The sequence below is a fragment of the Melospiza georgiana genome, chromosome 3 (assembly GCF_028018845.1).
Source record: "Melospiza georgiana isolate bMelGeo1 chromosome 3, bMelGeo1.pri, whole genome shotgun sequence".
In the NCBI taxonomy this organism is placed as follows: domain Eukaryota; kingdom Metazoa; phylum Chordata; class Aves; order Passeriformes; family Passerellidae; genus Melospiza; species Melospiza georgiana.
This window is the reverse complement of record NC_080432.1, coordinates 62,151,583-62,177,907: the sequence shown is the minus strand read 5'-3', so window position 1 is coordinate 62,177,907 and position 26,325 is coordinate 62,151,583. Positions and strand designations below refer to the sequence as shown.

The window sequence follows — 26,325 nt, the reverse complement described above, 5'->3', positions numbered from 1 at the left end:
AATTCTGCTTTGTCATGGGAAATACATCAAAATTGTGTTAGCTCTTTGGATTCAAGGATGACTTAGAGAAGGGGTTGATGATGCAACTGTATGCTTTTACTCTGTCAAAACCCTATCTTTTTCTTGTCTAAAGTCATTCTGGAAAATATTTAATAGGAAATGACTTGTGAAAAACATTGCTACTTTCTGGTGCAAGTGGGATCCTTTAGATCCCTTTGACTAATTTTGCTTTAAAAGAGTTTTTATAGAAAGAGGTTTACCCCCTGCAATTTTCCCTTTTGTGCTGGGTAATCTAGTTTTGAGAAACGCCTGTGTGATTTATTAGCCTTTAACGTATGGCTGATATAATTAGGGCAGGTATCCCTGTGCTCCTCTCTCAAGATTTATAACACAATCTGTTATTCACTCACTCTACAGCTCTGCCAGAGCTGCGTTCAGTCTGAGAACGAGAGCATCCTTTCCCAGAGTGAGGAAGCAAACACTCTGTCTGCTGATAGAAAGCAGCTACTAGGGAGGAACAACTGTTGTGATACACTGGAGCCGTCTTCCTGAAGGAATTCCTTTTTTGTTCCTGCAGCTTTCAGGCTTAAATTAATAACCTTTTTCTGGCTATTTATTGCACTCCTGAACAGAGGCATACGATCGGCTGCTCAACTTCATTTGCCCTCTGCAGAAGCAGAGCTGAGCAGTACCGATTAGAGGAATCTGTGAAGGCTGTTATCTTTCTGCATTTGTTTTGTGGGGTTATTTTGGGAGAAAAACTTATGCTGTATCAATCTTCTTTGCCTTTGAAACGTATAAAGCCTGTAGCTTGCAAAAGCAGTCCTGGAAGAGAGCATGCTCAGAAAGCTGGCAAATCATTGTCCAGTGACCGGGAGGAAATGATAGTTGCTCTTCATTTATAATGCAAATTCTGAGGTATCTTCAGAAGTGTGGCAAACTTAAAATGATGGCTGTGGTGAGAACCTCTCTTCAGAAAGTTGTGGTGTTGTTGCATCGTTTACAGAGGATGGCAGTTTCTTCTCCCCGTTACCAGAAGCTTTGTAAGGTAGGAAATGTAAGCCCTAAATGTCGAGTGTGTGTGTTGCTAACTCTGTCTTTCTGAGATAAAAAGAAAAGAAAGTGAGCATGGGATGAGCGTCAAAATCATCTTGGCTATCTAGTGTTTTTAAGCATGTAATGCTTTCCATGTGTGTTTTGCTAAAAAATACAATAAGAAAAAAAACAACCCAAAACAAAACAACAACCCTGTGCTTGTCAGAGTGATACATTTTTTTAGAAAAGTGCTCTCCTGCCCACCATTTAGGTGTCTGGGAGGAAAACTGTTATGTTCACTGAGATTTTTTTTTTTTTTTGTAAAATACAAACAGTTCTTTTCCTAGGGAGTTAGTTGCTTCTTGGTATATGTGATTCTTTAACTCGTGTGTACCCATTATGTAAAATAACTGTGTTTTTCCATGCCCAGTGTTATTTTTCTTTTAAGCTTTATGAAGCTTTTAATTAGGAATGAGTTTGGCAGACTTAATACTCAGCCATTTATTTCTGCCTTCACCAACTGAGCTCTTTCAGTTAGGAAAATCAAGAAAAGTTTGAGGAAAAGCATGTTGACATAGGCTACCACTTATTGCTTTTGATGGTACCTGTTTTGGTTGCTGATTATTTCTGTTTCCAAAGATGGTGTTTACTTTTTTTTTTTCATGGGCTCAGTAGTTCTGAATCTTAATACCGTGGTGATGGTCTACGATACTTAGTAAAATTCACTTTTAAAAGTAGTTTTGGTCACTCACCAGATTAAAATAAGTAAATAAAATTAATAAACTTCTAACTGATCTGTAAAGTCCGTGAGTTAATAGTGCTGCAGTGTTGATGCCTGTTTGAGGTGGTCATACTGTGCTAATATTATTGAACTTCTAATATAAGGATTCTGTCTTGAAACTTTGCAAAATTATAAAATTTGATAGGTCTTCAGCTATAAAGATACTGACATTACATAAATTCTATTTGGCTGCCTTGGAAATTGTTTTTCTCTTCTTGCTGCTTATGATACTTTAAAAGTGTCTGTGTTTTTTGATGAAAATACATCTGTGTTTTGCATACAAGGTGTGCGAGAATCAAAGTCTTGTTCTGATGATAGAGCAAAGGTACCTTAACTCACCCTACCTGCTTCAATCTGAGATGTGCTTTCTGTTGTGAGGAATTTGAAAATGACATCAAGTGAGAGAGATCTCATCCTTAGAGTAGGGTTTAAAAGTAAGGAAAAAGTATCATGCAGAATGTTGTTCAGTGAAGCTTGTAGATGAAGTTCTGGCATATGGGGCAGAACATTTTCTTCAGATGGCTGTTTCAGCATGCTTCAGTTTACCAAGCTGTACTAATAGATGCATCTTCATTATAAAGAATGAGAGACAGTTTGTGTACATACAAGCTGCTTTAACAAATGTTCCTCAGTTGTTCTTATCTGTCAGTTGTCAATAAACAGCCTGTTTGCTTTTGTGAATAAGGCAGATTTTTTTTAATAATGTAAAGATATAGGTTATAATTGCCTGTTTAGTTACATTATTTGTATAAACTTGTTTGTAAAATGTTTCTCAAGCCACTATTTAGTGACTCCTGGAGTTATAATTATTTGCTAATTATCCTGAGAGCCTAGTTAATGGATGTATACTTAATTTGTTGAGTTTAAATCTACCCAAGGGATAGTGAAAAAATTTTCTAAAAGGCTGTTATGAAAATACATTTTCTGATTGAGAACCCATTCAGTAATAGCCTTGGGAATTACACATTGCTTAAAATTACACAGTGTATGTTTTTTTTTGCTTTTAAAAAGTCATGTGGCTTAGTTTTTCAGACGTCTGTGTTTAGTTTACTGGAGGTAGAATTGTTAGTCTTCTTGTAGAGTTAAATCAGGCACTAATTGAGGCAGAAAAAAGAAATGGTTTACGATCCCAGTCACTTCCAGCAGGTGTCAATGTAAGGCAATGATAGATGGAAGTCTGGTGATGGAAATGTTAATGCTTAGATGAGAAAATGTATGGAAATTACTAAGAGCAACCATGACAGCAAGTCAGGAAGGATTTCTTGTAGTGCCCTGTATACTCCTGTCTTTGGAATGTCAGATGTTTGTACGTGTCTTGTGCACTCTCTGGATACACTGGTATAGTTCAGATCTGCAGAAGATAAACTATTTACTGTAGTGTGTGAATTATTGCATTGTATAGGTAGGTGCTTCATGAACTACATCTAAATGTTTCATGTGAAGTGTCCTCTGAATCACAACAGAGGGCCAATAAAGTATTTAAGACAAATTCTTGAAGTTTAGAGGTTTTTTTCTTTAACTGCACTGGTTATTAAAGAAGTAGTAAGGCTTTATCATTTAACTGTACTGGGAAAAGTCATGATTGTTCCTTTTAACAGCCTCATATAATAGTAGCAATCAGCATTCATAGTCCACATTTTTCAAATTTCTTTATAGCAAAAACAAAAATAAACACTTTGTTGACATACTAGAGCATGGCTGAAAACCACACATTCCAAAGTCTAGGATATTTCTTTTGTTGCTGCTTTTTCTTTCACAAATTTTTTCTTACCAAGGTGAATTTTTCCAGATAGACCTTTTCACTTGTTGCTATTTGATTCTTTTACCTTGAAATTAGTGGCATAAGAGGGCAAAATGTCTGCACTTGCCATTTTGTAGTCAGTATGTAATAAGTTTTGCTTTATTGTTGCTAGCAGCTTTGTTTCAAAACTCTTGTGTAAGACTTTGATGCTGATAATGAACAATTAGAAAACTTGTACAGCTGTCGTCTGCTCTATGTTCTTGCTAATATGATTGTTTTCCTTAAAGAAAGACTTTTATAAGTAATATCCAACTAGCTCAGGCTAGAATGAATTAATAACAGAAAAAAAAACCATTTTGAGGTACAAATTGATACATCTTTTGTGAGAGACCAGAGCTACAACATTACTTACAAAAAAAAGTAGAGAATTGTGAAACTTTCTCTAATTTCCCTGATGAAAGGTAAAGAATAGTGCATCTCTGGCAGACAGCTAAATGATTACCTTGAAATATGTATCCTGCTTGTGTAATTTGACTGTGTATTTTTAAAACACACTGCTAGCATTCAGGAACTGGAGCATTCATCCCCTGGAAAACAGGCTGAGGAACAAACCTAGTTGCTGAGAGGGTTTTTTCTCTTTTTTTTCCCTCTCATTTTTAATTAATTCTTTAGAAGCACCTGCTTAAAAAAAAAATATTCAACTGTCTTCATGTAAAATACTCAATTCTCAAACCTGATCCAACATGAGTCTCCATGTGGCAACTTAGGTGAGTTCCTGACTTCCTCAGCTATGAAATGTATCGGAAACATGTCTCCTGAGGTAATTTTTTTAAGAATACATAACTTAAAGTGCAGTCCTCTCATTTTGTGCTGTTTTTTTTAATGGCCAGTGTTAAATTTGTAAAACTGCAGGAAGTTACAAGCACAGTGAATGCTGGGGTCAGCCAAAACCTTTTTTTTTGCTGTGATACTGGTGATGCATTCCAAAATACATTTACATCATGTTGAATTTTGAGAGTAGCAGCAAAGCCTCTGTTCCTACGAAATTTTCAAAAAAAAAAAAGTTCGTGGAGGCAGGGCAAAAAAAAAAAAAAGCCCGGGAGGCTGTGTTGAGAAATGTGTAGGCTAATCCTGATTCCAATGAAGTCAACAAAGATGTAAGGTTTTAAATGTTTACATGACTTCAAGTTGATTTAGAAAATAAATCATTTACACTTGACATATTCAGGTATAAAATACAGATAACCAAATGTGGGTGAGGAGGAGCAGCAATGTAGTACATTCATTGGACAGCAGAAGTGAGACCTAAAGTTAATTTTGGAAACATGTTCTGAAGTAGGCTACTGTATTAAGCAGGTTGTTGATTGGAAAATGAAGCAGTGTCGTCAAAAGCATTGCTAAATTATGCAGACGGTTTCTTTTTTTAGATGAGCAAGTTAACTCCAGGCTGCTTGATATGGTTCTAGTTGTATAAAGGACATTCTAATAAGATTTAGATCTACAAAAAAGCCTTCTTGAAGGGAGGAGGTGAGAATTAAAGGGAGCCTTGGATAATAATGACTATTATCTACCCTAATGCAATAAGGCTAGGAGTGAACTGATAAGAACAAAATGGCTATTTTGAAAAAGGAAATGTATTAAATAATATCTAATGATCAGCCTCTCAGGAGTTTAGGATTTACCATTTTAGAAAACAACTGAGCAGTGTAACTGGAAACCACTCCACCTCAGAACACCCACAGCTTGTTTGCAGTGGGAGTGATTGTAGAAGTGGTTACAGCCCTGTAGAGTGTGTACAGGGCTGGGACAAAACATGACGTGGGTTCTTGATAAGCAGAATAGGGCTGGCATACAGCTAATCAAGGGCAACAAGGTACCTTGATGGTGTTTAGAGACAGAATATAAACCTTATTTGCAAGGAATGTGAATAGGCTAGGAATGAGTGTCAGTCACTGATCATTTAAAATGAATGAGATGGACATAATTTCTTTGTGGATTTGGATTAAAAGTTGTAAAGCTGAAAACTGGTGGAGAATACTTGAAATGATAGGCATCTTGAAGTCTTGGGAGGTGACAATTGGTTTGCTTCTGGCCTTTATTATAGAATGATCACAGCAGCTAGAGAAATAATGGAAGGCTGAAGGGAGAAAATTTTTAATAACTTTTAAGAAATGAGGTAAGTGAAGGTTGGAAATGACTATCCAGTGAGTCAAAAGATGTGAAACAAGAAATATGGGCAAGAAATTAAATTAAATATAATGGAATTCAGTTCTCCATTGGCATCAAATTGCACCTTTGTGTATACTCTGTCAGTGATGGACAAGCACTATTAGGGGCTTTGGTGTGTAGGCAAGATGCTGTTAACTGTTAGCATGTTATTTACTGATTGATTTCCTTTGGACTTTCAGAGGGGTCTGGTAAAAAAAACAAAACAGTGGGATATTGGAGGGATATTTTTATGTTTTGATAGGTCAGAGAGATATGAGATCTTTTGAACTCCCATAGACATTCTGGGATAGTGTAAGTTGGTTCATGAAGAAAGATGTGGATTCTGGTTGTGATTGGAGTTGGAGTGTAGAAGAATGAGCAGAATTTCAAAGGGAAACTTGTAGGTAAAGTTACAGGGAAGACCTTTTGATAGTGAGACTTAGGAGCTTATTGTCTTTCCCCAAGGACTTGTGTCCTCAGTACTTAAAGAAAATATTTCCCATTGCAGTGCTTTACTTCAGTAAGGCAGTTCCAAGCACAAAAGACAAGATGGTGACTGTGAAGAGCCATCCTGAATTTTGAGAAGGGTGCCCAAGCTGTTTGCTTTCTGTGAGAAAGTTGTCGCTGTGTCTTTGGATGTAGGGAAAGCAGTGCTGTTCCCTGATTGTGATTTTTAGAAAGACTTTGAATGCAATCTTTCACAGCCAAATCAGAGATATGGACAAGACAGATGACCCAAAAGGTGGGAAGAAAATGTCTGGAGCATTTGTGTTCCCCAGGGGATGGAACAGAGACTGGTACAGTTTATGAATTACAGTTTATGAAACAGACTGGTACTGTTAGTAATCCAGAGTGGGACAGAGTACACTCAGCAGGTTTGTGAATGATACTAGACTGTGGAGGAACAGTTCTGTTCCCATTCCTTGGGGCCTCAAGAAGGAGGGATGGGCTGACAGGAACCCCATGAGTTTTTTAAAAAGCTCCCAAAAAACCCAAAGCCAGTTTTTGCACCTGAGAAGGAGTGATTCAATGCATTGGTACAAGTGTGAGAAGGATTATAGCCAGACAGGAAGAAGTGTTTATGTTTTTCTACTTAGCACTCATGAGGTCATGTCTGGAATACCACAGTTGGTTTCAGGCCCCTGGTTTGACAGATAGTGAGAGACTGGGGGGAAGAATGCATTGCTTGGAGCACAGGACATGAGTAGAGCAGCAGGGGAGCTGACTTCATTTAATTTGGAAGAGAGAAGGCTCCAGGAATTTCCAGCTGCTGTCACTGCATACCTGGTGAGTTGTTACTATAAAAGATGGAGCCAGGCTCTTCTTGTAGGGGCCCTGTGGAAGGAAAAGAGGCAGTGGGAATATGCTGCAGCAAGGGACTTGGGTGTAAGGACAACAATTCTGCCCAGGAGATGTAACTGCACACTGGAGTGGGCTGCCCGAAAAACCAGGCTGTTATATTTCCATCTCTGGTGGTATTAACACTTGCAGTGGATAAGGCCCTTAGCAGCAGACCCAGCTTTGAAATTAGCTCTTGGAATTGGCAGGAGGTTTGACCTCCAGAGGTCTTCCAACTTGTGATTTTCTGTGGTTCTCTGTGCTAGTGCCCTATTAGCTTATAAGTGAAGACTAAAATAGTCAAAACGATAGAGCAGCAGTTTTCAGCTGTGGGCTGCTCACTTCCTATGAAAAGGAGCTTCATGATTTTACTCCATGTGAAAAAATTCTTACTTCTCTGCTGAATTTTGATCTAAATTGGCGCCTGCTATGAGTCTGCTGAACAGCCACAGCATGTACTCATTTGCAAATCCTTTTGCTGTAGTCTAACCTCAATAGTGGTAATGCAGTATAGTCAGGCACTTGGTGCATATCTGAATTATGTGCCTATGATTAGAAGGCATTTTAATATAGCATAAAACTTTGTCATCTAACCTTCCCCCTGCTTCTATGTTTTCAGATGATGTTTTCAGAACTAAAGTAGAAGACAGAAAGGTTTTGCACATCTTGAGTGACGGGGCTGACCTAAATGAAACCACTTTGTTTTGCCATTTGTCTAATTAGGATCAGTGCCAAATAAAACTGTATAATAAATGGGTTCATTATTGTAAACCCTTGTGCTCTCTAGTCCTTTATGTATCAGGGAGCTTCTCTAGAAATAGAATGGTTTCTTTAAGGTGAAATAAGAAGGAAGAACAAAATGGGAGAGGACATAAAGCTTCAGAATTTCAGTGTTCTTAAGTGCTGCACCCATCATTCCTATTTGGAAACAAAATGCAGCTTAACAAAAGTTAAGATAGGCTCTAGGATATAGTGCCTTTTTTAATAGCATTTTGTAGTAATGTGTAAGGGAGGAAAGGAGAGAGGAGATGAGAGAAGTATTTCAGGACAGCCTTCTAGAATCTTCTTACATTTATTTAAAGGCAACTCTGATTTTTAACCTGAAAATATTTTGCTATTGCAGCAAATATAAATCTAAAATATAAGGTAGTTCTATTAAAGCATGAATGTAGCATTAATGGGAAACTTGACTTCCATGAACTTCACATGTTTACAGGAGCTGGTTCAATATTTGATATGAGACCCTCTTGCCATATTATTTTGCCACAGTGCTTTTTGATTACTGCTATTTTTCAGGAAGCAATTTTCCCCCCCTCTTTCCCTTAGGGCTTAATTACACATCCCAAATTCATGAAGTTGTAAAGCAGTAGCTGCCTAGAACAGCATAGTGCTTCACCAGTTTGTGTCTAGAGAACTGACAGTTTTTTCTTGTCTTCTTCAGACAGATCATTTGAGCTTATTTTTAAGAAAAGCTGCTCTCACTAGGTAGCTGGAAAAATAATGCTGTTTGAAGATGTCCTGTCACTGTTAGTCGTCAGGGACTCTGGAAGAGTTCTGGCCTCCTTTTTGCCTTCCCCTCTGTTTTTAATCAAGACAAACTGTAAGAGACATCATGTTCCAAGGTTGCCCTGAGAGTTTTCTATTTCATATCCACTGCTTGCAGACCTGCATTGGATTCTGGCTGCTCTGTGATGTTTTCATGCTGGGCACTTTTGATATACTTTGGTGCAAAGGATTTTACTTCAAAGCAAAAGTGACTTGCTCAGCCCTGCATAGTTGGGTAATTGAATGTGGGTGGAAGTTGTCAGTGGAGTTTTTGATAATTGATATCCTGTGTTGCACTAAGAGAGCAGTTTTTCATAGTCGCAGAGTAATTCTATTTACTTGTGGTTTATGGTACATGGTAAATATGGTAGTGAAAGCTGCAAGTGAAATGCTGCTCAACTCAAGTTGTGCCAGGGGAGGTTGAAATTGGACATTGGGGAGAAGTTCTTCATGAAGGGGTGGTCAGGCATTGGAATAAGCTGCCCAGAGAAGTGGTGGAATTAAAATTCCTGGAAGTGTTGAAAAAAATGTGTAGATGGGTTGTGTAGGGACATGGGTTAGTGCTGGACTTGGCTGTGCTGGGTGAATGATTGGAATTGAAGATCTTAGAGGTCTCTTCCAACCTTAATGATTCTATGAATCTGTAGATGCTCCTTATTTGCTGATGAGCCCTGTATTTATGAGTACAGTGTTGTGCTAATAGTGCAAGTGCTGGTTTTGCTGTTCCAGATTTCTGACCTGAAGAAAGCATCCTTTCTAGGGAGAGGTGGAGACTTGGTTTTCAGTGCTTGCTCAAATCTTGGCATTTTTGCTGAGACTGCTGATCAATTAGTGCTAATTGTGCTGGGTTTTGGGATATGGTCCTAGAACAGTCATCTGAGGTCACTCCTTTCTGTCACCTGCCGTTTTTGGACTCAGTTCGTGAACTATGATTTTTTGCTTTCCTAATTTTTTTTTCTTTTAAGAAGGGATGCATTATTAGCCCTGAAATAATCACTCACCCTTCACATTCAATTTTGGATGTTCCATATCAAATATTGGAAGTCTCTTGGTTATTATTCTCTCTTATGTTTTGCTACAAAGAGGAGTATTCTTATGCTGCAAGTTCCAAGACAGCAAGCAATTTGAAACAAATGTCTTTCTCCTCTTTGTTACTGAAATTAAACTTTAAATTTCAGAGGTTAAATGAAAGTTACTCAATATTTGGGATTCTTGGGCACCTCTGAGAAGGATGGAAGCATAATAAAAGTCACAGATTACACAAAAATCTCCTTTCCCTCTTTTTTCTTTATTAGTAAGCAGGGCAATTTTCTCTTTTGGGAGAGGGGGAAATACTTTCAGAAAGAAAAGAGGGAAGCCTGCCAATGATGTTTCACTTCTTTCCTATGTGTTTGCATCAGGAGTTAAAAGCAGTCCCCCAGCTATTTCAGTGAAATAGCTATATATCAATTTTTAGGCCATTATCTTTCACTTCATACAGCTCAGCAGTGTAATGATAAATTAACTCTGAATTTCTTTCCACAGTTCTCAGTAAGAAGAAAACAGTCTTAAATGATTCAGCTTTTATCTGTAAGCAGATAATTTAGCCCAGATGTGGGAGGCTTTCATCCCTTATAACATTGTTCCCTCTATATTAAGGGTACTTTAAAATGAAAATAAGAGAGATAATTAAGAAGGTTCAGTTAAAGAATTTGGGTCTGGACATGACCTTCCATGAGCATTGTCTCTTAAGAGAGCTGATGTGATAAGGCACTTACACAGGATTAATTTAAATTATTTATATTTAGAAAACAAGTGGATTCTAGAATTTTTGCACTGGGCTAGTATTTTGATTAATACTAGTTTTGTCTAAACTTCCTTTTTACTGGATGTCTGAGTTTGTCTTACTTTTCCATGAAGTCTTGAAATTTATCATTGCTTCTCAGACTCCATAGGATGAGGAGACCAGTTTTGTTTTAGTTGAAAACAAGTGTATTTCCTCTCCTTTTTTTTCAGTGGCAGAAGTATGGTAATGACCTCTTCCATAAGGAGAAACTGTCACTCTGCCAGCAGAACCTGAATACACATTTTGCAAGTGTTTGGTTGCGACTGAAATGGGGGATGGAGGAGAGGGATGTTCTTTCAAAAAGCACTGAAAGTATGGGTTGCCTTTTAATTATGATGTCAACTATTGTTTTAACTGGAAAACAGTGCAAAACAACCCCAAACTAGCTCATGGATTTTGTGATTGTGGTGAAATTTTTGGAAGTTGTGAACGGGTTCTAAGGACTAAAGCAGGTTTATCCATTGGGAAAACCTCTTGTTTAAGCTATCACTCCACAGAAGTCCAAAGTATAGCCTAGCTTTCTGCACTTCAGGAGTGCTTTTTGTTGGCTAAAGCAGCCTCACAGACTGACAGTACCAGATAAGTTTCCCACTATGGATTAAAGTCAATTCAAGGTAGGAAAAGTGTCAGAGGGGAATAGCATTGCTGGAACTTGCAACATGGTTTAATTTTGACATTGCTAGTAAGTGCAAGAGGAGAGTAGCTTCTCTTACGGGCTTGGGTAAAATGACAACCAGTTGAGGTTGTCTAAGGCTACTCACCTGTTCCTGTGGCGTAGAAGGTGATGTGCATTTGGGAACACAAGTAGTTGTTGGTACACATGCTGATGGTAGCAGTGATCAGAAGGGTGTCTCACTGCAATGATCCTGTGTGGCTGAAGAGCAACCAATTTTTTCCATGCATTTATAATGAACCATTGGTTTTAGGTTAACAGATAATCTTCATACAAGAAGAAACATGAAAGAACAGTTGTATGGAGTAACAAGTAAGGCAGACAAAATATGAAAACCAAAGGAAAGATAGCCAATGTGTTGTAGGCATCATGGAATCATAGAATGGCCTGGATTGGAAGGACCTTAAAGATCATCTAGTTCCACCCCCTCTTGCCATGGTCAGGGACATCTTCTTCCACTAGACCAGGCTGCTCACCATCCAGCTTTGACTATTTTCAGGGATAGGGCATCTACATCTTCTCTGGGCAGCCTGTTCCAGTGCCTCACCACCCTCATAATGTAAATTTTTTTCTTAACTAAGCTTACTGTCTTCTCTTTCACTTTATAACCATTCCCTGTGTTCTATCGCTATCTGGCCATGTGAAATGTCACTTTCCCTCTTTTTTTGTTATCCTCCTTTAATTTCCAGAAGGCTGCAATGAGCTGTCTCTGGAGTATTTTCCAGGCTGAACAACCTCAGTTTCTTAGTCTGTCTTCAAAGGAGAAGTGTTCCAGCTCCCTGATTGCCTTTGTGTTCCTCTTCCTCTGGACCTGCTCTAACAGATTTGTGTGCTGAGGGCTCCAGATCTGGATTCGGAACTCGAGGTGGAGTTTCATGAGAGCAGAGAAGAAAGGGAGAATCCTCCCTGGACCCACTGGCCACACTTCTTTTGATGCAGCCCAGGATGTTATTGGCCTTCAGGCCTGCAAGCTCACATTGCTAGGTCCTCTCCAGCTTTTCATCCACTGAGTCCTCCAAGCTCCACAGGGCTGAAGTCAGTCAGCTCTTCTCCCACTCTGTAGTCATGTCTGGGATTGCCCTGACCCAGGTGCAGCACCTTGCACTTGGAATCTTTTATCTTTTTAATGTTCTTGTGGTCCCACATCTCAAGTTTGTCCAGGTCTTGCTGGATGTTGAATTTAGGAATAAGCCAAGGGTATGCTTTGGCCCAAGACTGTATGATTCACTGGGTTAAAAGTATGCTAATATTTAAAACTCAGTGTTCAAATTCAAAATTTGAGGAGATAATGAAGATTTTGTTAGTGAGAAAATAGAGGCTTTAATATTACCGAGGTCCAGTACATTATTGAGAGGATATATATTCCCTGGAGGATCATGTTGGTGGCGTTGAAATGTAATGAACATGATTTTAGAAAAAAAGAGACATTTAGGCTGAGCAAAAAAATTAACAGCTGTAAGGGAGAAGAAATTAAGCCATCTAATAGTGTTACTTTTGCATATATTAACTTGGCTGTCCGCATGCCCACTGTAAGTTTCTTGTGCCAGGTGAATGCTGCTAGAAGTTATGTTAATCTGTGTGTAAACAACCTGTACCATTTTTGAATCAAGGACAAAGAAACCATATATACATAGAATATACCTATCTTTTTCTAGTACGAAATCAAGGGAAATGGACTTACCTGGTAGTTGTTTCGATACTTTTTTGAATAGCAGATCTAGAACAGCATGCAATAAATTTTAGAAAAGAAATGAGAAGGTGTAGGAAAGCTCCACACTATATATTTTCTAGGCTTTAGTCCAATTGCATAGGACATGTTGAAAGGGAGCTGTGATTTAGATCATCTTAGAAAGCCCAGGGCATAAAGCTAAGTATAATAATTTGTCTTGTTTAGCATTGTTTAATTTGATTATAAAATATGTTTAGATTTTATGACTGTTTTGGTATTGTCCCAGCATCTTTCAAGAGATAAGTCTTTGGCAGTGGCATTTGTGTAGTGACTTAGGGAAAAATAAAATGAGATTAAAGACACTTTAGGAAGAGAAACAGCTGACTTACAGTTTGTAATGATGGTATGAATTTCGTGGTCTTGTTTCACCTAATGGTGATTTACTGGGATGGTTTTTGAAGTCAGAGTCAACACACTGAAAGGGAGAGCTGGCAGTCAGTCATTGCTGCACTTTGTGGTATTGTGGCTTCAGTTTGTAAGGGAGCCTGAAACTTGTACAGGCAGGGTGGCCAGAATTAATGAACCTGTTAAAAAGACATAAAATAGCACAACTAGGCACTGAGCTACGGAAAACACTCATCTCCCCAGTTGTTGCAGCACTGTCTGGTTTGTTCTTCTAATGCAACATTTTAGTAGATGCTCCAAGGTGAAAGTAGAATAGATTCCTGTTGCTACAGAAGAGTGAGAGACTGGGTGACATGAAATAAGAGCTCTGCAGAATCTCTCAGTGCAGGAGGCAAATGAGCCATGATCCCTAGGCAAGTGCTGACACTTCTGTTGTTTTTTTTTTAACCTTTCCCCCCTTCCCCAGACCCCTAAAGATTTCACCAACAGAAAAGGAATGCTCCTTGCCTCTGATACAGCCCCTTCTAAGGCTTTGCTTTATTTCTGTGATTTGACTGCTTCAAGCAGCAGGACTGTCAAGGTTTGCACAAAGTGCTAAGAGATAAAAGAAGCTACACCTTCTTTTTGTTCGCTCTTGTGCTGTAAATCTATGCAGATACACAGGCTATCACTGCCTGTGGCTTTCTTTTAGTAAAAGAGAGTACATTTTAATTTTTCTCAGTGGAAGAACAAAGGGAAGTAAATAAGGTGCTGTTCCTTTTGATATCTTGTGGCTGATTTTATTCTTTATAATTTGATCACAGCCATGGGAATTCTGATACCATGCTGATATCTCCTGTTACTGTAGCTGCTTTTGGCAACTTCCTTTGCATTATCATTTGGCATTAATTTTCATACATGCTGCTGAGGAAAATGATTACTTCCTCTTCCCAACTTTTTTGTGAAGTTCTGCAAAGTGGTCACCTGTCACTTAAAATTCAGTGCATTGAAGGGCCACCTACTGATTCCTCTGCAGGAGGCACCACAAATACTTGGTGTTTACCTTTTGAAGGAGGAGGAAGCCCTCTTTCCTCTTCTCCATGAGCACTTTCTCAGCTGATGTAACGTAGGTGGAGATGTAATTGTAAACAAAGTATAATTAAACATTTTGTTGCTGTGAGTTTTGGAGAAACGTATTTCTGATTTTTCTAATGAAGAAAGGCCATGGCTTCAAAGTAGTGTTATTCTATATATTGTCCACTTGTTATATTTGCTACTGCCATCTGGTTTCACTAATAATAACTTTGAGATTTGACAAAGAGAATACTGCAAAGGGTTTTCCTGTGGCACCATTGTTTTGTAAGTTCTTTAAGGGTTAGACTGTCTAGAAAGTATAAAATTGCACCGTGCCTGTGATCACAGTGAAGCTGTGCATGGAAAGCTGCTCCCTTACTCAGTCTTGGCTGTCATAGATGTGTGAATGAGGTGAGCTATGTAATTCAGCCTGAGTGATAAAATGGATTTGATTTAAAATAGTGCTGTGGAGGTACGTGATATGACTACACCCAAAAGGGCCTTTGAAATGGCAAATAGAATTTAGCAAGCAACCTTCCTAAGAACATATGTTCCTGATGATAGGCAAATCCTGATGATGCCAAATTTGCTACTGGAGTTTAGAGAGAGGTATAAGTTGGGTACTTGTGGTTCTGCCCCAGCATTTCCTTTTGACATTTTAATGTGTCAAAAATATTTTTTGTTGAGGTAGAAGCCCCAAATTTTTTGGCTTGCATGTGGAAAGATGAGCTATGTATCCAAGGGTTGTGTGATACTATAGATAGCATTGGAGGTGGACAAACTTTGTTTCAGATAAATGAATGATTCTGGAAGATGCTTCCCTTGTACTTGAAGACACTTGCCTTGTATTTGGGGAATTCAGAGATGTACATATGAATTCAGTACAGAAGGATCTAGTAGGCATTTGAGGTGACGTTATGTTCATGTTTCTAGTACATAAAGAAATAATCTGAGTGGTGAGAAACAGTGCAGATAAAAGCACAGAGGCGTGCTTGTCACCTAGTTTTAGTTCAATGTTGAGGTCATCTCTTTCTGTGTTACTTAAAAATATTTGTCTGGTCTGCTTAAAAAAGTTTTTTACAGTTCCTTTTACGACAAATCAAGTCACCTTTTTCAAGATATTAAAGCTTTTTTTTTTAGTATTTTATTCTGATGTGCAAATTAAATTTTATTCCTTATAATTGAAAGAAGCATAAGGTCCTTCAACTCACCAGAAATCTGAATTTACAGTTCAAGAATGTATTCCCACCGTAGTTTGCACATATTTCAATATATAGTGAAAGACCATTGTGCTTTCTCCTTTCTCATTTACTCATTGGCTAATTTGCAGCTTATTTAACTGTTTCTGGGAACTAGTGAAGTAAAGGTGAATGACACTTACTACCATTCCTGTATTCCCAAGGTTTGTTATCCTGTCACTTAAGGATATTAAGTTAGCCTGAAATGATTCATTTTGACAAATCATGTTGACTGGTGCTAATTTTCATCTTCTATATGAAGTGCATACTACTTTCTCTTCACAGAAATTGAAGTAAAGCTTATGGACAGAAAATTCTTAGCTCCTTCTTTAATCCCTCATTTAAAGAGAAGAGTTGCATCTGCATTTTTCTGCCACCTTCTGTTGGTGCTTGGAGATAACTGCTAATAGCTCTTGGACACTAATGGCCTATTATCTAAGTATTATTTGTCAGATTTAATAAATTATACATAATTTGAGAAAGCCACACTTACTACTTTTGGCCTTTTCTCCTGTTGAAGCTCAGCTTTTTGCTACTTCATCTGGGTGGTTAAATAATTATCTGAAACACAGTATTCCTCATTAGTGAGACTGGGAGCAGAGGAAAGTATTGAACATTCCTTCCTTCTCAGCATAATTACTTAATGGCTTCCCTTTGTGGTCTTGTTACTGGCTTGAATAAAAACCTGCTGTTTTCAAACAGTAACGTCATAGATATATGCAGGAATTAAGGTATCATTTATTGAATTTGTCTCTCTATAAAGGAAATTAACTATTTCCTGAGTAGGATGTTTAATTTTAAAATAATACAGTAATTTTGTTTTTGTTGTTGATAAAAATAACAGCTTGTCTATGTATTAAGAAGTTGGGTCTGCAGGCAGTGAAGCAAACTTTGGCAGGACGGTATAGAAGCGAGTCTGAAAATAACTATGCAAACTGCATAACTATGCAGTCTGATCCCAACCTTAAACTTTAGGATGTGTGTTATTACATGAATGCTTGAACTAGTATGTATATCAGATACCTTTGCCAGTTTCTGAATATCTAGTTAAAAAATAACTGATTTTATGATACTAGGAAGCAGGGACCTATTTTGGACAAACACCACCTATATCTTTGGTCAAGGATTTGTCAGTATCTTCATACTTGAAGTCAAGTGTGGAAATGAATGATATCTAGTAGTAATGACACCTACCTATCACTCTGCCAAGGAGGGTTGGTTACATAAGAGTGTCTGTGTAGATCTTGCTGAAATGATAACATGTCCAGTTGGCACTGAGAAGAAGGCAGGGATTTTGCCTCAGTTACATTCACAATGGAAAAGATGGCATTTTTGGAACCTTTTTTTTGCTAATTGGAAACTGAGTATATCGTGGAACATGTTTTGACAGTGAATGGTGTGTGGGAAACAGGCATAAAGAAGACTAAAACCATAACAAAATCTCTTTTCTGATCACTTTAAGCATGGATAATTTAAGTGGATGGAATTAAAAAGGATTATGAAATTGTGCATTTTTACCTTTAAAGACTGTGAAAGACTTAGTAGTAAGTAGCAATTTTTTTAAGCAGATGGTGACTGTTCGAAGGCACTGTATCATCTTTTAGGTCTGAATAGAGAAATTCCAAAAAGCTCCATGGTGGCTCACAAACTGTGTTTTTCTGGAATACACAATACAGATTAGACATGTACAGCTATTTAAGAAATTATAATATGAAAAACTAAGGTGCAAATGACCTTTCAATAAGGAAACTGAATAATAATGAGGAAGTATGAAGGCTAGTTTAATGAGCTTTTTGATAAGAAGAATACTTGTATGTGCACAGAGAATACTTGCTTCTTCTGGGATTGGCAACGTATCTTTGGTTTGGAACTTGTTAATTGTATGAAATCTTTGTTTAGAGGTCCAGCAGTGAAAATAAGGGTAAAGGAATGGATAATATATTTATAAACAATGAACAGCAAGAAGATACAAAAGATTTAAGTAATTAATCTGACTGTACTTTTAACCCGATCATGCTAACTTGAAAATGCTTTGCTGTTTTTATACCTTCCTGTTAGTTGTTTTCTGTTGTTATACGTTTCCTGCTTCACAAGCTGGAAGATAATTTTTGGTGCATCTCGGAGGAGGGTAGTCTTTGGTTTTTTTTCCAACATGTATCTGTTGTATAAAGGATTAAAATGCCTCAGAAAAGCTTTTCCTCTACAAGAAGTTTGCTGCTTGTTACTGCTGCCTCTCATGTTGACTTGTATTGAGGGTCTCTCTTCAGCCTCCCAGTTGTCTGTGTTTCACTTTGAGCTTGGGCTATAGACTGCCTTCATCCTCTGCACTCCTTCCACCGCTGCACAGTCTGTGCTTGCTCAGTGCTCTGCTTGTTGATATTCTTGGCTCCAAGCTCCTGGCTGTCAGGATAACACAAGTAATTAATCAGAGAAAGTTGATCATGCTTCACTAAAGTCTTAGGCTTAAACCATGAGGTGGTACCAATAGGAAAACTGTCAGAGCCCTTCAGTTGGAATTCCTGGCTCATGCCTCTCTGTGGTCTCTTTTTTATTTTTCATTCTGAAAGTGGATTAATGTGTGTGGATACTTAGTGTCTGAGCAGGTTTAAGGCAGTGGTGTTGTGGGTTTTTTTCTGTGCTTTTCCTCCCACATGTTCATGTATCCATTTATAGAATGCTCATTTGTGTTTTCTGTATTCTCAACAGGAGATGACATTTTGCAGACTTGAAACAAATGCCATCTTTCTCCAGCTTAGCATGGTCATCATTTTCTGCCTATCTTATTAATTGGCCTTACTGAATTTTTGGTGTCTCTTGACATTGTTTTACAATTGTGATCTGTGAATGCACAATTAAAAAGCTCTGCATGCAGCAGTAAGATTCCACTATGGACAGCTAAAGAACTATTTAGCTCTCCTCTCACTTTAGGCTCCTCAGTTTATGTACTAAGAATTAATTATTAATTACTGTTTTTCTGTTTTCAAATAACACTATTTATAGTTGGTAATTATGTCAAAATTTATTGAAAATAAAAATAATAAAAACAAGGCTTAAACGTGTCTATCTTAAAGTAGCTCTATGATAAATGCATGGGGTGTTTGCCATCCAAAAATATGTAGATTACTTCTGTGTGAGGTGTCACTGGAGGTCACTTTTTAGCATCAGGTAAATGAAATTTACCTTTTTTATAATCATTCTGACTTGCTTGGGAATAGGGATTTATATTTTTGCAGCTTCAATAAAGAATAATAAATTACTTAAGTGTTTCATATTTTAGGATGGAGGTAATCTCTAAGTGAAAAGCTTTTTCAAAAAAATAAGCAAGTCACTTAACATCATTAATATAAACTGTTTGTCTCCATTTTTCCACTTCTGTAAATTTTTAACGTAATAAAGAAAAGCTTTTTATGAAGATGGAATGGCCTGTGGGTTGCCAAATGTCTGTGATGGCTGTTGATGGCTGTGCAGGTTAGGGTTTTCCTCCCTACTGTGCTGTGAAAGATGGTGATTAAATTCATAGAGCTGTGATACTGCTGTGGATTAAGTTGTTCATCCTAAAAAAAAATCTGAAAAGCAAAACCACTCCCAAAGGTATTGATAATATGTAAATAGTGGAAACTTCTCACATTTTAAGTAAAAAAATACTTTTTTATCATTTAGAACTATAGCTGTGCAATTCCTGTCAATGTGTGACAAAAATACTGACATATGGTGTTAAAGGATATGAATTGCTGATACATCCACTTTCAGATTCTCAATTTTCCATACTTTTTTATGATTCCTGGCTTATGTAAGCATATTTCTCCTTTTTAAAGCTCATCCTTGGTCTGTTGTATGGTTTGACGTGTGATAGGTCATCTGCTAAAAAGCAGGAGTTGGATTGCAGTCATTCCATAGTGGGTAACCTGCCAGCCCATATGGAGGTGATGATCAGCCACTTCAAGTCCTGGATCTTCTGGTAATTCATTCCCAGTCATAAAATAGTAATAGTGACGCTTATCTTGGGTGAAAGGAGATGCTGAAGTGAAGAACTTTTGATAGATGTTATTTTTCCTAAATTTTCCATGAATGTCCATAATTAAAGTTTAGCCCAATTTAATGTTTTTTTTTAAATAAATGTGTAGGCATGCAGCATGTAGAAAACCTAGTTTAGATAAAACAGTAAGGAACCAAAGAAAGGTGATCTAATGCCTGACTCTTTCCTACAGGCCCTCTATTCTGTATTGTTCAAGGTATAACTTTGCACAATGATTAAACAATTCTGGAGACTCACTGAACTCTGGCTTTGGTATTTAAGTACTCTCATTTTTTCCTACATTTAGAAGGTTTGTGAGGAACAGTCTCTGCAATATTTAATAAACAATAAGACAAAAGAAAAATTATATAAATACCAGTTTATCTTGATTAATGTTGCCTTTTATCTCATGGTCTGCTTGATTCTTCAGGACCTTTGAATGCAGGAAAATCTGTGGGTGGGAGATTGAAATGAGCAAGATCAGATGTGAAAGTGTATTGCCCAGGAAGGCTGGATGTGGGTAGAAGCAAGTAAGCAGAAAATGAGATTGACACTTACAAATGGTGACCACCTTAATGCCTGGAAGTCAGCTTGATTCAGGATGTTTTTACATCATGTGAGGACCAGAACAGTGAAAGGGCCCCTGAAGCAAATATTCCCTTGCTTGTCATGGGCATTAATGTGCAATGATTTTATCCTATAGTTTAACTTTGTCTCAGATTGTGTAATACATTGAAATGAGGGAATTTTTAGTCTTCTCTCTGCTTGTTCTTTATATTCTAATAGCAAATAATTTTTAATGTATTGCTGTAGACCCAAGGTTGTGTTAATTCCACTTCATGATTGCAGTTGTGGTTTAACATCTCAGCTGGCAACTAAGCATCATGCTGCCACTTGCTCGCTCCCACTCTGGTGGGAAGGGGAGGACAATCAGGGAAAAAACCCAAACATTTGAGTTAAGAACACTTTAATGACTGAAAAAAAGTAAAATGTAACAATGGTAATGATAATAAAATATACCACTACGATGTGGAGGGATAGAATGTAAGAAAATAAAGAATAGTGCAGAAGGTATCTCACACCTGAGGAGTTGCAGCTGTACTAATCACCAGAGATGAGGAACAGGCCTGCCCTTAACAGGCCACAGCTGTGTCCAATAAGAAGAGGAGTGCTACAAAAGAGTGGGTTAGCTGGGCAAAGAGGGAGTTGGGGTTTGTTGGCTGTGCTGTGAAGAAGGCGTCAGTGCGGAACTGCCCATGAGAAATCATCAAGAAGGTATGGGAGCTTTTGCAATAAGATGGCAATGCTGCTACTATTATTACTAACTATAAAAACACTAGTAATGGTAAAAAAAGACCACAAGTAAATATGAAGCTCAAGTGATGCACAGCACAATTGTTCACCAGTTGTGGACCAATGCCCAGTCCGTCTCTGAGCAGTGATCAGTGGCTTCTCTAAAATAAATGAAGATGTAAGATTTTAAAAACATACTTTATAGTTGACATATTTATTTGCTTAGAAAATACATTGTCTTTAGAAAAAGTGTGCAGGCGGCTTAATGCAAGATGCCAGTTTCTGCCTAGAAGTTTTTATTAAGTGAATTATACCTTTTGAAATAAAAATAATAGATTTTTTTCCTTCCCTGGCCCCCTGTTGAAAATTAATAAATAAGTACAATAATCATTTGAATCACAATTTTATTTCTTGGAAGATAATAGAGGAAATGCCTTCCATCTCGTATAGTTTAATGAAGATTGGTGAGATTCTGCCACCTTCCAAAGGAAACTTTATCGCTCCCTGGTTTTATCATAAGTTTAATCACTAACTAAATAGTAAGAATTGATTTCTTTGTCTATTTCTTAGGTTCAGCAACATATAAGTGTTACTTGTGTTTTTAACACAGAGCTGTTGTTCAGGAAATATTTTTGTGGCTGTGACCCAAGTTAAACTGTAGGTCATCACTGTGTCTTAGCTGACAGAAATGTCAGGTCTTGATGCTTGTGCTCACTTTGGGTGGAAAGTTTGTAGCCTGCTGTCAGTTAAGCAAGTTTGATCTTTGACCCTTTTTTGCATAGTGTTGTTGGAAGTTGAAAAGACCATGCAAAATTGAGTGCTGTCTGTTCTAAGATAGGAGAGCATAAAGAGAGTCATTAAAGGCAAGAGCTGTAACTAAATGACAGAGTATGTCTTATTATGATGACCAAAATGTTCAGCCCTAGATTAAGTGCTTCCATCTGCAAGGCAAAGTAGATCTTAGTGTTGCCAGGCAGGTAACATCAGTTCACATATCCTGTTCTCTTCCAAGGAAGTAAGAATAACTTGTCATCTTTTTGAGTTTATACTTTGCCTATTACATGTCAGTGTTTTAAAAAGAAAAAAAAAAAAAAAAAGTTGCCCTCTCAGCCAATGAGTTTTTGTTTAAAGTCTCCATAAAGCTTTAGTCTATTCCCTGTTCCTAGAAATTTTCACTAGCAGCGATGTCTTCAAAACGGTATTCACTTTCAATGTGTTGGTATTACATTTTTTAAAGGGAAGACTTGCCAAATCTGTTTTTCCTATTTCCTACTGCCCAATATTTAAATTGCAACCATAGATTCTGGATTTGGATCGCAACTATTTTAACTGTGAAGTTACCACTCCTAAGAGTGGCTGGAAGTAAAGAGTTATTAGCATTTAGGTGGCATTTTTTAAAACCTTTTTTATTATTGCATTCAGAAAGCTTACTCCTGAATTAAGTGTTCTTCTTCCTACCTAGTGTTAGCACCCCAATTTACTGAGTCCTTTTGTCCATTGTGTTTCTTCATTCTTACTGTGCTGCTACTTCAGCTTGCTTTGGAGGGTGAGACTGGCATAAGAATCCTGTGTGTTTTTCACAGCATCCCAGTGATCTGGATTGTGAAGTGATTGCAGACATCCTCTTTCTCGCAGTTTTCTCTTTTAGTACAGGGTGGCTGAGTATCTTGCAGTATCATTACAGATCATCTGATAAAAAGGTCACTGACAAACCACAATATTAGAGTTTCTGCAGTAAGTTTAAGTGCAACAGACATGCATAGGCTGTTGTCCAAAGAGTCTTGATCTCTCTGGGCAGCAGATATATGAAAGAAATCATGACACACTTCAAGAACATTTGAACTGGCTCACAAAAATAAAATGGCTGTTTTAAATTACTATGTTCACCTAAAGGCAAAACAGCTTTTGAGCAGATGTGTGTGTGAGCATATATTTTTCTTAAGTGTGGGAGAAATTGACTTTGCATGCAAGGCACCCACTCTCACTGGCTTTAGCCCAGTGCTTTGATACAATCTCTCTCACTGATATAACACCAGACTTTGCTGTGCCACAGCCTCAGGCAGATGTGTGTCCTGATGTGTGCTGCTGCCCAGGAGGCAGGAGGGCTCAAGCAGTCTCCAGTGAGCAGTGTGCTGCCCGGCAGTGAGTGTGTGCTATGGATTCTTGCAACATTTTGGTGTTCCTGGGGTGGAGGGAGGCACATTTTGTGCCACCCCAGCCAGTCTGTGCTATGACCTTAGTCAGGAGGTCATCTGTGCTGAGATTCAAGAGATTGGGAGATCTGATTATGGTGAGCTCTTGAATGACTATAAACAGTGTAATTATTTTATCACTGTTAAATATTTTTGCAGAGTCAATGAGCTTATTTTACTGACAAATCTCTTCTTTCAGACCTTGGTAACGAGTCCAAGTAAATACAAAATTTGAATACAGATCTGTATGTGCAGTTCTGTGCATGTCTCTGTAAGACAAGATTATCAACCTAGCGTTTGTGTTGGAAAAAAGATGAACAGCATCAAGGTGTCTCAAGCACACTTGAGAACTACAAAATTTAGTACTCAAGCTGTCCAGCTGATTATTAAAATCCTTCTCTGCTTAATTAGTCTTTGATAGCTTGTCACTTAATAGCTTGGAAGAATTATTTACAAAAAGTGATAAGAGTTTAAAGGAAAGCTGGAGAGGACTGGAGACTGCCTTGAAGTTGGATGTAAGAGGTGTAATAAGCTGTCAGCAGCGATGTCTCCTTGTGGGTTCAACTGCTGATTTACTTTTTCCTGAGATTCAGCAGAGGCACTTAGTGTGCTTTGGTGCCTTCCATGCTGACACCAGTGTTGGCTGAGACTTTGTCAGCTTTTTGAACCTGAGCATGACCTGATTTAAATTCAGCTTAGAAGCTTGGTGTTGTGTTATTTCATCAGTATTGTAATGATGCTTTTGAAACAGGCACTTGCAAAGATATATCTCTGCTCAAGAATGTTAATGACATTTTAGATGCAGACACTTGTGAATAATATGCACATGGGGATGTGTAAGTGCTGGGCAGCTGTACCAAAAGATCCTTGTGTATTTTGGCTTATTACACCATATGTCTTTAGAAAGCGACACAGATCAGTATTGCTGAAGATATCATGCCTAATCTGCTGAAAAAGCTTATTTATCATAAAATTGAGTTCTTGTTGATTCTTTGTTGAAAAAACAAAGTACTACTATGGGAGCTAGTCTGTGGGATAAGGAGAAAACAAAACAAACCAACCTAGAAAGACAGCAGCATTCCTAGATATTATTTCCCACCAAATCAGACTGAGGTTTAGAACAAATTAATCAACTTTAATCCAGCTGCATTTTTCTGTTGGCAGTAGATTAATGGGTTTAATAATTATTTAGCACTTATAGTGCATTATAAGAATGACATTTTACAGAAACAGAAATTAAAACATGAAGAATTTGCGGTCTTAAACAAAGCAAGTGATAAATGCTGTGAAACATGACCAGAGAGAATCTGTTCTAAACAAGCAGTGTCTGTTTCTACACTTGTTGGCAGACTTCTTTAATTATGCTCTTAGCAAGAGAACCAAAATAGGTGATGCTAGCAGTAGGAAGCAAGCAGTTGTAAGTAGGAGAGCTTAGAGTGCTGGAAGGGGAATCCTTCCCACGTATCCATGTAGGAAGCAGGTGTAAGGCATAAACTGGGGATTGAAGGGAGTCTCCAAACAGTATGTGAAAGTGCTTTGAAAAGAAAATTGAGACAATCAGTGGTCATGCTACTTGGAGCACTGGAAGAAACTGTTTTGTGCCAGATATATTGAGTAGATTGAATTTAAATATGATGGTCAGAAAGGAAGAGGTTCTGTAGCTGATAGGAAAGAAAGGTAATGTAGGATTTTTTCTTAGCAGCTCGTGAGAAATATATTCACTTCATAAATATCCTAGAGGCATGAAACCATATTGATTTAAAACAATTCATGGTCTAGTCACAGATAACTGAGAGGATAATGAGATTGTTGTTTATGGAGCTGCTGGATGGAAATAAGGTAGTTTGCCTGTGCAGTGTTACTGAAATAGCCTTTAGCCACAACCTCTTGTAACTCAGAAATTCAAAAGTAGTAACTGCTTGAACTATAGCACTTATTGAGGGTAACAACACAAGTCTTGGCAAATACTGTGTGTTATGGAATATAGTTCTCAAGCCATTTGTGCTTGAGAAAAGAAATTCAAGTTAGTGGTCCCTGCTTTCTTCGTCCTATTGCAAGTATTCTACATCTTGCAGCCTCATGTGCTATAGCTATTTTTCACTCATTTTATGTGAAGAGTAAATTATAGGCTATTATCTGTTACCCAAATAATTCCAAATCCCGCATGTACAAAGGAACTGTGCTGTGCTATGAATGAAAGCATTTTATTTATCTCCCTCAAAGTGTCTAGAAGTAATTACTTGCAGTCCTGGTCAGCTAAATATTGAATTCAGATCCACTCTGGGAGTAACCATCTTAACATTTAGAAGGGTATAATTGCTGTAGAAGTAAAATCTTTGCCTTTAAAATATACCCACAGAGTTAATGTCTCCATTTTTTTTCCACTGAAATAGGGTGAGGTTTTTTTGTTGTTTTAGCTCCTGTCAGTTTCTACAAGTAAACCCAGAACTCTTTCAACATTGTCTCTGGTTTTATTTCCCCTTTTGATAGCAAAGTGCCATCTATTCAGTTGGGGAAAAAAAAAAGAAAAAGAAAGAGGATTGCAAGTTAACATCCATGAAGAAATTTGGAATATAGGTAGATATAAAGATAGCAAGAGCTATTATTTATGCAGTTTTATTTATTATTAACACATTTTCCCCCATACAAAAATGACTGACATTCAAATGGCTAATTTTACAAGTACTGCAAATTCCACATGGAAATGAATCAGTTGTATACAAGTGCTGCATATGCATAGAATGAGTGTTCAGCTGCATATGGGGTTTTTTCTTCTGATTGTTCAATATTTAAATTTGGCAACAGAAGTTTAATGAGTTTCATATACTGTGCAAAGGACTTCACATTTTACCTGCTTTATCAGCAGAGCAGCAGAATCTGAAAGGTTTCTAAAGGGAAGCTTTAGAAGGAAGGGAATGATCCTTCTGCTAAAGAAAGGAATGATCTTGAAAACTGTAGGAGGTTGGAGCAAGACAATGCTGAAGCTGGTAGCTGCTGTTCAGTGCCAGTGATGTGCCTCTCTATTCAAGTCAGAAATGGTTTCTTGAAGGAAATTTCTTGTAAAAGGCTTGTTCCTCCTATTTGGGTTATATCATCAAGTGCAGAACTTAGAATACAGAAATTGTTATGGATGAAACTGTATGGAGGGATATAATGTAAGAAAATAAGGATAGTGCAGAAGGTAGTCTCACACCTGAGGAATTGCAGCTGTACTAATCACCAAAGATTAGAAACAGGCCACAGCTGTGTCCAATTAGAAAACGAGTGCTACAAAAGGGTGGGTTAGCTGGTTGTGCTGTGAAGAGATGCCCATG

At 37.7% G+C, this 26,325-nt stretch overlaps 1 protein-coding gene across 2 annotated transcripts in view; it reads left to right on the top strand.

Moving 5' to 3' along the window:
- The window catches only part of UTRN (utrophin), a 309,554-nt gene that overhangs the window by 128,224 nt on the left and 155,005 nt on the right, over positions 1-26,325 (top strand). The window contains exon 1 of one of the 2 annotated variants that reach the window (XM_058021837.1): positions 439-1,048. The exons of the other annotated variant lie outside the window; for it this stretch is intronic. Within the exon in view, the coding sequence (XP_057877820.1) occupies positions 905-1,048 (144 nt within the window). The 5' untranslated portion in view covers positions 439-904. Of the gene's footprint in view, positions 1-438; positions 1,049-26,325 lie in introns of those variants that run through there. 2 annotated transcript variants of the gene reach the window in all.